General features: G+C 48.0%; 1 protein-coding gene across 2 annotated transcripts; it reads left to right on the forward strand.

Moving 5' to 3' along the window:
* The first annotated feature begins 2,466 nt into the window (after positions 1–2,466).
* On the forward strand, positions 2,467–10,894 carry TP53RK (TP53 regulating kinase). 2 transcript variants are annotated; one of them, XR_006275310.1, is made up of 3 exons: positions 2,467–2,745; positions 5,509–6,042; positions 10,634–10,894. XR_006275310.1 is itself a non-coding variant. In XM_038370319.2 (2 exons), exons 1-2 carry the CDS (start codon positions 2,508–2,510, stop codon positions 5,985–5,987), a joined length of 717 nt encoding a protein of 238 aa, XP_038226247.1. In that variant the 5' UTR covers positions 2,467–2,507; the 3' UTR covers positions 5,988–8,013. The 2 variants fall into 2 exon arrangements, 1 of the variants encoding a protein (XP_038226247.1); XM_038370319.2 differs by lacking the exon at positions 10,634–10,894 and having other exon boundaries at positions 5,509–8,013.
* Positions 10,895–12,909: the final 2,015 nt, after the last annotated feature.

A 12,909-nucleotide genomic window follows, 5' to 3' on the forward strand; every position in this document is an offset into this window, starting at 1 on the left:
CCAGCTTTGCAGGCACCTCAGTAGCTGTAGAGTGCTCTGAGTTCCTGAGTCCCATTCCTGCAGTGGCAGCAGCAGAAGTTAAAGGAAGTTTCGTTCTCAGGGGGATAAGGCCAAAGGGCAGCTTCTCACAAGGGAAGGCAACCAGAGTGATGATCTATCATGTATTAGTTATATACTATTTACTGAGTGCAGCATAGAGAGGGGGAAGCAGGGTGTAGTGGGGAACGAGGAGGTATATAGTGGAAGGAGGAAATATAGAGAGGGCACACAGAGAGAAGGCAGTACAGAGTGCGAGAAGGTGGTACAGACAGGATAGGGTAATACATGATAGGAGGGTAGTATAGAGGGGCTGGGTGATGCATAGCTGGAGGGCATTATACAGGGGATGGCGTGATCTGTGGCGAGAGAGTGGTATAGAGGGGTGGAGTGATAGACTTGAGTAGGGTTGCCAACTTTCTAATCGCACAAAACCAAACACCCCTGCCCTGCCCCTTCTCTGAGGCCCCATCCTGCTCACTCCATTCCTGCTCCCTCTGTTGCTTGCTCTCCCCCACCCTCAGGAGGTTGGGGGCCAGGAGGAATTTGGGATGCGAGGTCCCAGTGGTGCTTACCATGGCTCTCAGAAGCGACCGCCAGGTCTGTGCAGCCCCTAGACACATGGGCGGCTAGGGAGGCTCCGCGCGCTGCCCTCATGCCCGCAGCTCCCATTGGTTGTGGTTTCCAGCCAATGGGAGCTGCGGAGCTGGCAGTGAGGTGGGGGCAGCGTGCAGAGCCTCCGTGGCCACCCACATGCGAGGAGCTGCAAGGACCTGGCAGCCGCTTCCGGGAGCTGCATGGAACTAGGGCAAGCAGGGAGCCTGCGTTAGCCCTGGGCCCCCACTGAGCCCTGCTGACCGGAGCCGCCAGGGTCTGTTTTCGACTGGGCGTTCCGGTTGAAAACCATACGCCTGGCATGCCTAGATCTGAGGGGGCAGGTGGGACCTATAGACGGGAGAAGCAGTAATATATAGGGGTGGGGTGATTCACAGAGGGAGGGCAGTATAGAGGGGGTGGAGTGACAGGATTGGCAAGTGCTGCGTGGAGGGCCTGTAGAGAGGAGAAGGCGGTATAGAGGGGTGGGGTGAACATGAGGAGGGAGGTATGGGGCAGGGCGATACACAGTAATGGTGTTATAGAGGGGTGGGGTGAACACGAGGAGGGAGGTATAAGGGGCGGATCGATACATGGCGAGGGCGGTATAGAGGGGCAGGGTCATACACGAGGAGGGAGGTATAGGGGGCAGCGAGATACACGGGAGGGCGGTATAGAGGGGTGGGGCCATACACGGGAGGGCGGTATGGAGGGGCGGGGTCATACACGAGGAGGGAGGTATAGGGGGCGGCGAGATACACGGGAAGGCGGTATAGAGGGGTGGGGCCATACACGGGAGGGCGGTATAGAGGGCGGCGAGATACACGGGAAGGCGGTATGGAGGGGCGGGGCCATACACGGGAGGGCGGTATAGAGGGGCGGGGCCATACACGGGAGGGCGGTATAGGGGGCGGCGAGATACACGGGAAGGCGGTATGGAGGGGCGGGGTCATACAAGAGGAGGGAGGTATAGGGGGCGGCGAGATACACGGGAAGGCGGTATAGAGGGGCGGGGCCATACACGGGAGGGCGGTATAGAGGGGCGGGGTCATACACGGGAGGGAGGTATAGGGGGCGGGGTCATACACGGGAGGGCGGTATAGAGGGGCGGGGTCATACACGGGAGGGAGGTATAGGGGGCGGCGAGATACACGGGAAGGCGGTATAGAGGGGTGGGGCCATACACGGGAGGGCGGTATAGGGGGCGGGGTCATACACGGGAGGGCGGTATAGAGGGGCGGGGTCATACACGGGAGGGAGGTATAGGGGGCGGCGAGATACACGGGAAGGCGGTATAGAGGGGCGGGGCCATACACGAGAGGGCGGTATAGAGGGGCGGGGTCATACACGGGAGGGAGGTATAGGGGGCGGCGAGATACACGGGAAGGCGGTATGGAGGGGCGGGGTCATACACGGGAGGGCGGTATAGGGGGCGGCGAGATACACGGGAAGGCGGTATGGAGGGGCGGGGCCATACACGGGAGGGCGGTATAGAGGGGCGGGGTCATACAGTGAGGGCGTTGTAGGGAGCGGGGCGATACACGGGGAGGGCGTTATAGAGGGGCGGGGCGATATACGACGAAGTCGGTATAGGGAGCGGGGCGGGGCGGGGCGGGGCGGGGCCGGTCTGGGTTAGCGGGCTGCCCCGTAGGCCGGTGTAACGCGCGGGAACCCCGGGCTGACTGGCGGGGCTACAGGCTCCTCCCTTGAACGCTCTGCTGGGCGGTTCGGCTGTTTCCGGGGGCCGAACCCGAAGCTTCCCGAGGGCCCCGCTACGTCACGTGGTACGGAGGGGGCGGTGTCGTGCTGCTTCCCCTCACGCAGGCGACGCCGGCCGCGGAGCTGACGTAAGCCGGCAGCGTACGGACCCATCCGTCATGGCCGATGGGGGCGGCGAGGCGGGAGCGCGCGCGGTGTCCTCCCCGCCGCTGCGGGGGCTGCAGCTGGTGCAGCAGGGGGCCGAGGCGCGGCTGTACCGGGGACGGTTCCTGGGCCGGCCGGCTGTGGTCAAGCTCCGCTTCCCCAAGCGCTACCGGCACCCGGCGCTGGAGGAGCGGCTGAGCCGGCGGCGGACGGCGCAGGAGGCCCGCTCCTTGCTGCGCTGCCGCCGGGCAGGTGGGGCTGAGAGATGGGGGGGCTAGAAGGGGGCTCTGCAGGGTGGGTCTGGGGGACTCTCTGGGAATGGACGGGAGGGGGGCGGGCTCGGCAGAGGGGGACACTAGGGGTGGTCTGGTGGGGGGCTTAGCTCAGGGGTTGAGGGGGGCTCTGGGGTGGGTCTGCTGAGGGGTGTGAGCCTATAGTGAGATGGGGGTTGCTTGTAGGGCGGCGTGGGGGAGCCTAGGAGGACGTGGGGGCTCTGTGGTGTGGGGCTGAGCTGAGGAGGGGGACTTGGAGGACTGAGTTTAGGGAGAGATAGGGGCTGCTTGTATGGAAGGGTCTTGGCACTGGTTGGGGAGGGGTTTGTACCATGAATGGAGCCATCAGCACCTCTTTACCCTTTTTCATAACCCCAGGTAACAGGGCTTTTAATGAAATTGAAAGACAACAAAAACCTACACAAAAGGACTTGTTTAAAACCCAGCACACAGTTGTCCTGAGTGACTGACTGCCCGCCACAGGATATTGTTTTCCCTGTTGTAGGCATTTCTGTGGTCTTCATTGTAGTATCCAAATATTTCACAATATTAATGTATTCACGAAGGTCAAGGACTTAATAGTATTTAGAAAGAGGCTTTGGGCTTTTTCTGTGTTGGGGAAGTAATGGAAATAGGTGTTCTCCAATAGGTCCCTGCATGATTATTCTGAGATCTGGTCTACAGTTAAAATGTGAAAAGAAAAGGAGTACTTGTGGCACCTTAGAGACTAACAAATTTATTTGAACGTAAGCTTTCGTGAACTACAGCTCACTTCATCAGATGAAGCTGTAGCTCACGAAAGCTTATGCTCAAATAAATTTGTTAGTCTCTAAGGTGCCCCAAGTACTCCTTTTCTTTTTGCAGATATAGACTAACATGGCTGCTACTCTGAAACTAGTTAAAATGTAGAGTGACATATCTTTGTTGCCCAGAAGTTGGAAAAAGTTCACACCTCTGAGTATAGTAGCTATTCCAACCTGACCGCCAGTGTAAATGTGGCTAGGTTGATGGAAGAATGGTTCCCTTGACCTAGCTACTTGGGCTGGGAGGTGGCTTACCTACAGTGATAGAAAAATCCCTTCTGTTACCATTGGAAGCCTCTAGTGTATAGCACTACAGCACTGTAGTTGTGTTGCTGTAGTGCAGACATACCCATATTCTGAAGTAGTGTCAACACAAGAAGCTATTCTGGAAGCTATTGTGCCCTAAATTCACACTTTATCTTATTCTGAAATAACTTTCAAGTGTAAACAAGCTTTTGGATAGATAATAGGGACAGCCTAAATTATAGTGGGGCAAAAGTGAAGCAGGGAGATAAACCCTTGACCTTCAGGGCACCATCTACTAATGCAGGGGTTCTCAGACTTCATTGCACTGCCACCCCCTTCTGACAACAAAAATTACTACATGACCCCAGGATGTGGGGCTGAAGCCTGAGCCCGCTCAAGCCCACTGCCCGGGGTGGAGGGGCCCAAAGCCCGAACCTCACTGCCCCAGATAGGGGACGTAAAGTCGAAGCCTGAGGGCTTCAGAAGCAGGGGGCCTGTAACCTGAGCCCTGCTGCCTAGGGCTGAAACTAAAGCCTGACCCTCACTGCCCAGGGCTGAAGCCCTCAGGCTTGAGCTTTCGGCTTTGGCCCCGGGCCCCAGCAAGTCTAAACTAGCTCTGGTGACCCCATTAAAACAGGGTGATATTTATCTTCATCTGCAATTTCAGGATGCTTGTGTGGTATTTTTTTCTTCTTACAAAGAGCAAATAACTGGTGTGTGTGTCTTTGTCGTCTTTCTGATTTATTGTACTTGCTCAGGATCTGCAAAATCCTAGCATATAGTTTGCATCTGCCAAACAAATGTGTTTTGGAAGGAGAGGAAGAGTGATTAATTCTGTATTTTACTGAAAGTGCAGGGGGGGGATTTAAGGATAATGAAATTTCAGGAGTTGAAATTTCGAGCTTGTCTACATTATGGGAGATCCAGTGGCATAGCTACAGTGCCGTTGCCATAATCTTGTGGTGTAATCCCATTCTACAGTGATGGAAGGGTTGTGTGGGTTTTTTTGTGCATGTTGCTGTTGGAAAAACCACCTCCTTGAGTGACAGTAGGTAGGTAGATGGAAGCATTTTTCTGTCGACCCAACTGTGTTTTATGCCGTGGGTTAGGCTGGCATAGCTATGGTTGTTGGGTGTGGATTTTTCACACATCTGCGCGTCATAGCTCTGTCCACCTATATTCTAAAGCCTGGTCTACACTGGGGGGAGGGATTGACCTAAGGTACGCAACTTCAGCTACATGAATAATGTAACTGAAGTTGACGTACTTGGATCTACTTACTGTGGTGTCTTCACTGAGGTAAATTGACGGCTGACGCTCTCCCATCGGCTCTGCCTGAACCTCTCACCCTGGTGAAGTACTGGAGTTGACGGGAGAGTGCTCAGCGGTTGATTTATCACGTCTAGACTAGATGCAATAAATTGACCCCCACTGGATTGATCGCTGCCAATATAGACAAGCCCTAAATGTAGACCAGGCACTAGGCAGGGCAGTAAAGCTTAACACTGCTAAATTTGGGCTTGTCAGTGCCCACTAGGTGTCAGGATTTTGAGCTTCTGTCCCAATTCCAGGATAGTGTTATAAACTTCTAAGGGTGCATTTGATTTATGTAATTATAAATTTTGAATATCATAAAGCAAGCTGAACATTCTTGTAAGCTAAAGGCTAGCATTTCATCAACTCTTTTTTAATAGGGATTTCTGCACCAGCGGTTTACTTTGTGGATTATGTCTCCAACTGTATATATCTTGAAGATATCGCAGGATCAACTATAGTTCGGGATTATATAACATCTGTACAGCAAAGTGGAAAAGATACCAGGAACCTCTTTCTCTTAGCAGAAAAGATAGGTGAGGTTTTGGCACGAATGCATGATGAGGATCTTGTCCATGGAGATCTTACAACTTCCAACATGCTTTTGCGACCACCAGTAGAAGAGCTGGACCTGGTGCTGATAGATTTTGGACTGAGTTTTATTTCTGGTCTTCCTGAGGATAAAGGAGTCGATTTGTATGTTTTGGAGAAAGCTTTTCTGAGTACTCATCCAAACACAGACACTCTGTTTGAAGCCCTGCTGAAGAAGTACTCTACTACATCTAAAAAATCAAGCCCTGTGATCAAAAAGCTGGATGAAGTACGACTAAGGGGAAGAAAGAGATCCATGGTTGGATAGAAGAAAGCAGAGTTTGTGGGAGGGTAGGGGAAATGTAACTTCCTATGATGTGCAAATGTGCTTATTTTTATTAATTGTTTGGTCTTATTTAATAATTCACCATTTTGGTAGCCTTCATTGTCTTAAAAGTGTACAGTAAGTCAGTTTAATCCAACATGGTGGTCATCCTTGTACAGCCATCTGACAAGTGGCTTAGAGTAACCAAGTTAAAGTGCAGGTGGGAAAGTAACAGCTGAGGTGGGAACAGTTGCTTTTCTTGTCTCCTAACTATCAGATCCATTTTTTTAAAGCAAAATCCAGTATTTGTAGTGTTTTTTGCTATGCAAACATAGAGCTTGTATTGTTAGAGCATTAAAAATGTTATATGCTTATTGCAGTAAATTTGGGAAAGTGTAAATTTCGGCTCGCGCTCAGTTTTCAAATCAACTTTGTTTCCTTAAGCCAATAGTCAGTTACATGAGTAATAAAAATGACCAGTTCCTCTGCTGAGGATCTTTCAGTTAAACAAAAATGTTGCAACTTTCCATGCAGAGTTTCTGTAAGACGGAGTGCTTCCATTCTGACTGTTTAGACCCTCTAAAATTAAACAATTTATCAGAGTATAGCAACAGCAGAATGCCATAGTGGATCAGAGGTGAGGTCCATGTACTCTGGTATCCTATTTCCAACTCTGGTCAATATCAGATACTTCAGAGGAAAATATATTCCTGGGGGAATTCTGCACCAAAAAATTAAAATTCTGCATATTTTATTTGTCAAAACACAGTATAATCATGCCATTTTCAATTATTTTGGTAATTGATTTCAAAATACCTGTCACGTATGTCTGTAATGATACAGATGACAAAAAGGATTCCCCTCAGTAGTAGGGAGTTAAAGAAACCCTTAGGACAACCCAGTTCCTGTTTCTCTGTGATGCTTTTGTTGGAAGGCTCACACATGCCAGGAGAAAACTCAGCCCCTCCAATCTTTTAGTTGATTCTTGTTTTTTTGCCCTCCCCCCATATGGTTACCATATTTCAAGTTCCTAAGTAGAGGATGCTGGCAGGAAGAGGGAGCCGTGGAGTCAGACACTCACATCCCTTCCCCTCCTGAGTCCAACCGTGGGGCATTTCCCAGCCCAAATGTCCACATCCCCAAAGTCCAGCTGCATGCTCTACTCCACATTTTATTACTGTCTTGCCAGGCAGAGATGACTTATACCTCCTGAGTGTGTGTGTGTGTGTGTGTGTTGGGGGGGCACAATTTAAAGGTTTGGCTGTCCCAGAACAACTCAAGTCATGCTCCCCCCAGCAGGCCTCTCCCCCTCCTTACCTAAGTCTCCCTTCCTGCAAAGCAGCAGTTCCTCCTTGCAGCTCCAAGCTATTGCTTCTGCCTATTTTGCCAGCTGCTGTGCAGGGAGGAGGTCTGGCTGCACCATGTGACTAAGCGGGGCCAGCAAACCTGAGAACTGCAGCCTGCCTAAGCCTTCTGGGGAGCTGGGCTCTGCTGGACCCTAGCAGTAGGCAGCAGCTCTGCAGTGCCAATTCTGTGGGAGGGGGAGGGAAGGAAATAAAATTCTATGCAGAACATTAATTCCGTGCAAACTCTGTGTTGTGCAATGGTGCAGAATTCCCCCAAGAGCCAAAATGTAAGAAAAATGCAGTAGGCAGATGTGAGCTAATTGGCCCCCCACATTGTGATCACTCGCATCTAAGCCCTGAAGTGCACATTTGAACATTAATTGGGAATATGTTTTTAGCATTGACTATTATAACTCTGGATATTCTTGTTATCTGTATAAATGTCCAATTCCTTCTTGAATGTTAAGTTCTTAGCCTCTGACTTTTGGTGGCAATCGGTTCTACAGTCTAATTATGTATTTATTTCCTGTCATCAGTTTGGACTTGCCACCTTTTGTTCCCTTGTTCCTGTGGTATGAAATGGGGAGAGCAGAAACTCCTGATCTACCATCTCTATCCCAGACATTATTTTATACTTTTATTCCCTGTTTATGTCCTTTCCAAAATACAGAATCTGCATCTTTTCAATGTCTTTGTATGAGTTTTTTCCATGCCCTTAATCATTCTTGGCAGCCTTCTCTGAAACTCTTATTTTGTAATAACCACTGCTGTAAACTAATAACTACTGTAGTTCTATTTTTCCTGTGACATTTTTGTAACCTGCACGCTTTGGGGAAGATGGGTGGATATATATATTTTTTTATATTTTCAGAGTTAACTACTTAATGTTGGTTTGAGGATCCCATCCCCCCCAGTCAAAGGTCAACTGCACAATTTGATGGAGTGGGAGGGTCAGAGATTCCTAAATGTAATCACTACATAAACTATAGTACTTTACCAAATTTTACATGCTAAGCATTTTATAATGGAAAGGATAAATGAAAGTGAGTACAGTAGTTTGTGCCTTGTCACAAACACTTAAGTTGGTGTTGGAAATCTACAGTCTAACATGCAGATGTGATAATGGAAATGAAATATCAGTGGGGTAACAGCACAGAGGAAATAGGGAGTGAGGTGCCTCAAATCTGTTACTCCTTATTCCTGTGTTCTGAATATGTGAAATGAAGATTTGTTGATAGAAGAACAGGAGATGTGGTCACGGCCCCTGTGCAGCTTTTGTTGGATTATATATTTCAAATGTAACACTTAGATCAAGAGAGAGACTTTTCTATTAGCTTTTTTCCCTTCAAGCATCCTTCGGTTACCCTATCATCAGTGCTAGCAACAGTGGGGAGTGTAGGTAGCATAGACTGTGGCTCTCAACCTTTTCAGACTACTGTACCCCTTTTAGGGGTCTGTCTTGCATACCCCTAGTTTCACCTCACTCAAACTACATGCTTACAAAATCAGACTTAAAAATGCACAAGTGTTACAGCACACTATTACTGAAAAATTGCTTACTTTCTCATTTTTACCATATTATAAAATAACTCAATTGGAATATAAATATTGTCCTTACATTTCAGTGTATAGTTTATAGAGCAGTATAAATAAGTCATTGTATAAAATGTTAGTTTGTGCTGACTTCACTAGTGCTTTTTTTTGTAGCCTGTTGTAAAACTAGGTATATATCTAGATGAGTTGATGTACCCCCTGGAAGACCTCTGTGTACCGCCAGGGGTACACATAACCCTGGTTGAGACCCACGGCCATAGACAAACCAATGTTCTTTAAACTATTCTGTCACCTAGAAATGCCAGCAGCCACTGTATCCTATAGTACTCCCATCATTACTGAGGATGAAGACAGAAGTTACATGTGCAGTGGTAGGAAACGTGAAGAAAATACTAGCATAGGTGCAGCCACCTCTCCAATAGTTAAGTGGTCCTTTGCATATAATAACAAGAGAATGTACTTTGGTGTTCTCATTCTGTTGACTTTTAAATACCTGACAGAGTACTAGTGCACACTCTTGATCATAAGGGGCAGCAGGAAGAATTTTGGAGAGATGGCTGAATGATCCAATTCCATACTATGTTTGAAACCTCTGGATCAGCTCAAGATCGGTCTAAAGCAGGGGTGGGCACACTTTTTGGCCCGAGGGCCATATTGGGATTGCAAAACTCTATGGAGGGCTGGGTAGGGCAGGCTGCCCCCCCAAACAACCTGGCTGCTGCCCCCTATCCGCCCCCTCCTACTTCCTGTCCCCTGACTACCCCCCGCAGAACCACCGAACCATCCAACCCCCCCTGCTCCTTGTCCACTGCATGCCCCCTCCTGGGACCCTGCCCCTAACCTCCCCCCCCGGGTCCCCACCTGTTCCCTGATTGCCCCGGCCCCTATCCACACCCCTGCCTCCTGACAGGCCCCCTGGGTCTCCCATGCCTATCCAACCCCCCCAACTGCCCCCTGGAATCCCCTGCCCCTTATCCAACACCCCCCCCGCCTCCTTACCAGGCCGGTCATCTGGCTCGTAGCTGCCTGGCCAGAGCCAGCCCTGCTACCCAGAGCAGGGGAGGGGCCGGGGGCTAGTCTCCTCTGCTGGGAGCTTAAGGGCTGGGTAGGACGGTCCCATGGGTCGGATGTGGCCTGCGGGCTGTAGTTTGCCATCTCTGGTCTAAAGCCTGGAAATGTATACTTGACTATCTTTCAAACAAACTTGAATTGCTTTGTGGTGTGGGTTTTAAGTCTCCTCTGATCTGTGGATCAGTAAAGGTCCCCTGCCACTGTCAGGATGGGGGTTTGGCTAGTAGTGTTCAAAATTCTCTCTTCCCACGCTGTTGCTATTTACTACTTGCTTATCACTCTACCCCAGAGGTGGCTGCATTGCAGCGATAAAGTGTAAAATACCTTAGAAAATTAAAAGATGGGTACATTCCTTTTTGAAGAAAGGAAGGAGAGAGCAGATGTTACAGAAACATTATTATTTATATAACTGGATCCGGATGTTGTTACCTCCAGGTATCTGCTCTTGTGCAATAAGTTCCTTGCCTGGAAGTGGTTGGGATCACCCTTGGCATTAAAATGAAAAAACAAACAAAAGCATTTATAGGGGTGTCCCGACCTCTGCATTGATTCTGTGCTCAGCAGAGGTGCTGCTTCCTTCCAGTCTTACCTACAAGTATCCAGGACTAAATAAAACCTGAGAGGGAACCAAACAAACCACCCCTGAAATCAGACCTATGATCTTCCTATGATATGCAAATGTGCTTATGTTTATTAATTGTTTGGTCTTACTTAATAATTCACCATTTTGGTAGCTTTCATTGTCTTACAAGTGTACAATAAGTCAGTTTAATCCAACATGGTGGTCATCCTTATACAGCCATCTGAGAAGTGGCTCAGAGTAACCAAGTTAAAGACAGGAGATGGGAGTGCAGGTGGGAAAGTAACAGCTGAGGTGGGAACAGTTGCTTTTCTTGTCCCCTATCAGATATCCCTTTTTAAAAACAAAATCCAATATTTTTAGTGTTTTTTGCTATGCAAACATAGAGTTTGTATTGTTAGAGGATTAAAAATGTTATATGCTTATTGCAGTAAATTTGGGAAAGTGTAAATTTCGGCTCGCTCTCAGTTTTCAAATCAACTTTGTTTCCTTAAGCCAATAGTCAGTTATACCTGTTATAAAAATGACCAGTTCCTCTGCTGACGATCTTTGGGTTAAACAAAAACATTGCAACTTTCCATGCAGAGTTTCTGTAAGAAGGAGTGCTTCCACTCTGACTGTTTAGGCCCTCTAAAATTAATCAATTTTTTATCAGAGTATAGTAACAGCAGAATGCCATAGTGGATCAGAGATGAGGTCCATGTACTCTGGTACATCCTGTTTCCAACTCTGGTCAATAACAGACACTTCAGAGGAAAATGTATTCCTGGGGGAATTCTGCACCAAAAATTATGCATATTTTATTTGTCAAAACACAATATAATCATGCTATTTTCAATTATGTTGGCAATTGATTTCAAAATACCTGTCATCAAGTATGTCTGTAATGATACAGATGACAAAAAGGATTCCCCCCAGAAGTAGGGAGTTAAAGAAACCCCTAGGACAACCCAGTTCTGTTTCTCTGTTATGCTTTTGTTGGGTGCCCACATCCCCAGAATCCAGCCGCAGGCTCTGCTCCGAAGTTTCATTACTGTCCTGCCAGGCAGAGACGACTCATACGTGCTGATAGTGGGGTGCGGGGGGACACAATTTAAAGGTTTGGCTGCCCCCGATACAGCTTGAGTCATGTTCCCCCCGGCAGGTCTCACCCCCTCCTTACCTAAGTCTTCCGTCCTGGAAAGCAGCAGCCCCTTCCTGCAGCTCCCAGCTATTGCTTCTGCCTCTTCTGGCAGCTGCTGTACTGGGCTGGGGCCTGGCCGCACCATGTGACTGAGCGGAGCCAGCAAACCTTGGAACTGTGGCCTGCTCAAGCTTCCTGGGCAGCTGGGCTCTGCCAGACCTTAGCAGTGGGAAGCAGTTCTGCAGTGCCAATTCTGCAGGGGGGGGGAATTAAATTCTGTGCAGAACATTAATTCTGTGCAAACTCTTTGTTGTGCAATGATACAGAATTCCCCCAAAAGCCAAAATGTAAGAATTCTGCAGTAGGCAGATGTGGGCTAATCAGCCCCCCACATCGTGATCACTCACATCTAAGTCCTGAAGCACACATCTGAACATTAATTGGAAATACGTTCTTAGCACTAACTACTATAACTCTGGATATTCTTAAAAAGAAAAGGAGTACTTGTGGCACCTTAGAGACTAACAAATTTATTTGAGCATAAGCTGTAGTTCACGAAAGCTTATGCTCAAATAAATTTGTTAGTCTCTAAGGTGCCACAAGTACTCCTTTTCTTTTTGCAGATACAGGCTAACACGGCTGCTACTCTGAAATCTGGATATTCTTGTTGCCTGTATAAATGTCCAATTCCTTCTTGAATGTTGTTAAGTTCTTAGCCTCTGACTTTTGGTGGCAATCGGTTCTACAGTCTAATTATGTATTTATTTCCTGTCATCAGTTTGGAACCTGCCACCTTTGTTCCCTTGTCCTGTGGTATGAAATGGGGAGAACAGAAACTCCTAATCTACCATCTCTATCCCAGAAATTATTTTATACTTTTATTCCCTGTTGTAGAATCTGCATCTTTTCAATATCTCTTCCTATGAGTTTTTTCCATGGACAAGTAGTGTAGACAAGCCCTAATAATTCTTGTCACCTTTCTCTGAATCTCTTCTTATTTTGTAATAACCACTGCTGTAAACTAATAACTACTGTAGTTTTATTTTTCCTGGTTTCAGAGTAGCAGCCGTGTTAGTCTGTAATTGCAAAAAGAAAAGGAGTTCTTGTGGCACCTTAGAGACTAACAAATGTATTTGAGCGTAAGCTTTCCTGAGCTACAGCTCAAACAACAATAAATAAATTTGTTAGTCTCTAAGGTGCCGCAAGTACTCCTTTTCTTTTTTTCTTTTTCCTGTGACCTTTGTGTAACCC

This window comes from Dermochelys coriacea, chromosome 13, assembly GCF_009764565.3.
Source record: "Dermochelys coriacea isolate rDerCor1 chromosome 13, rDerCor1.pri.v4, whole genome shotgun sequence".
Taxonomy (NCBI): Eukaryota; Metazoa; Chordata; order Testudines; family Dermochelyidae; genus Dermochelys; species Dermochelys coriacea.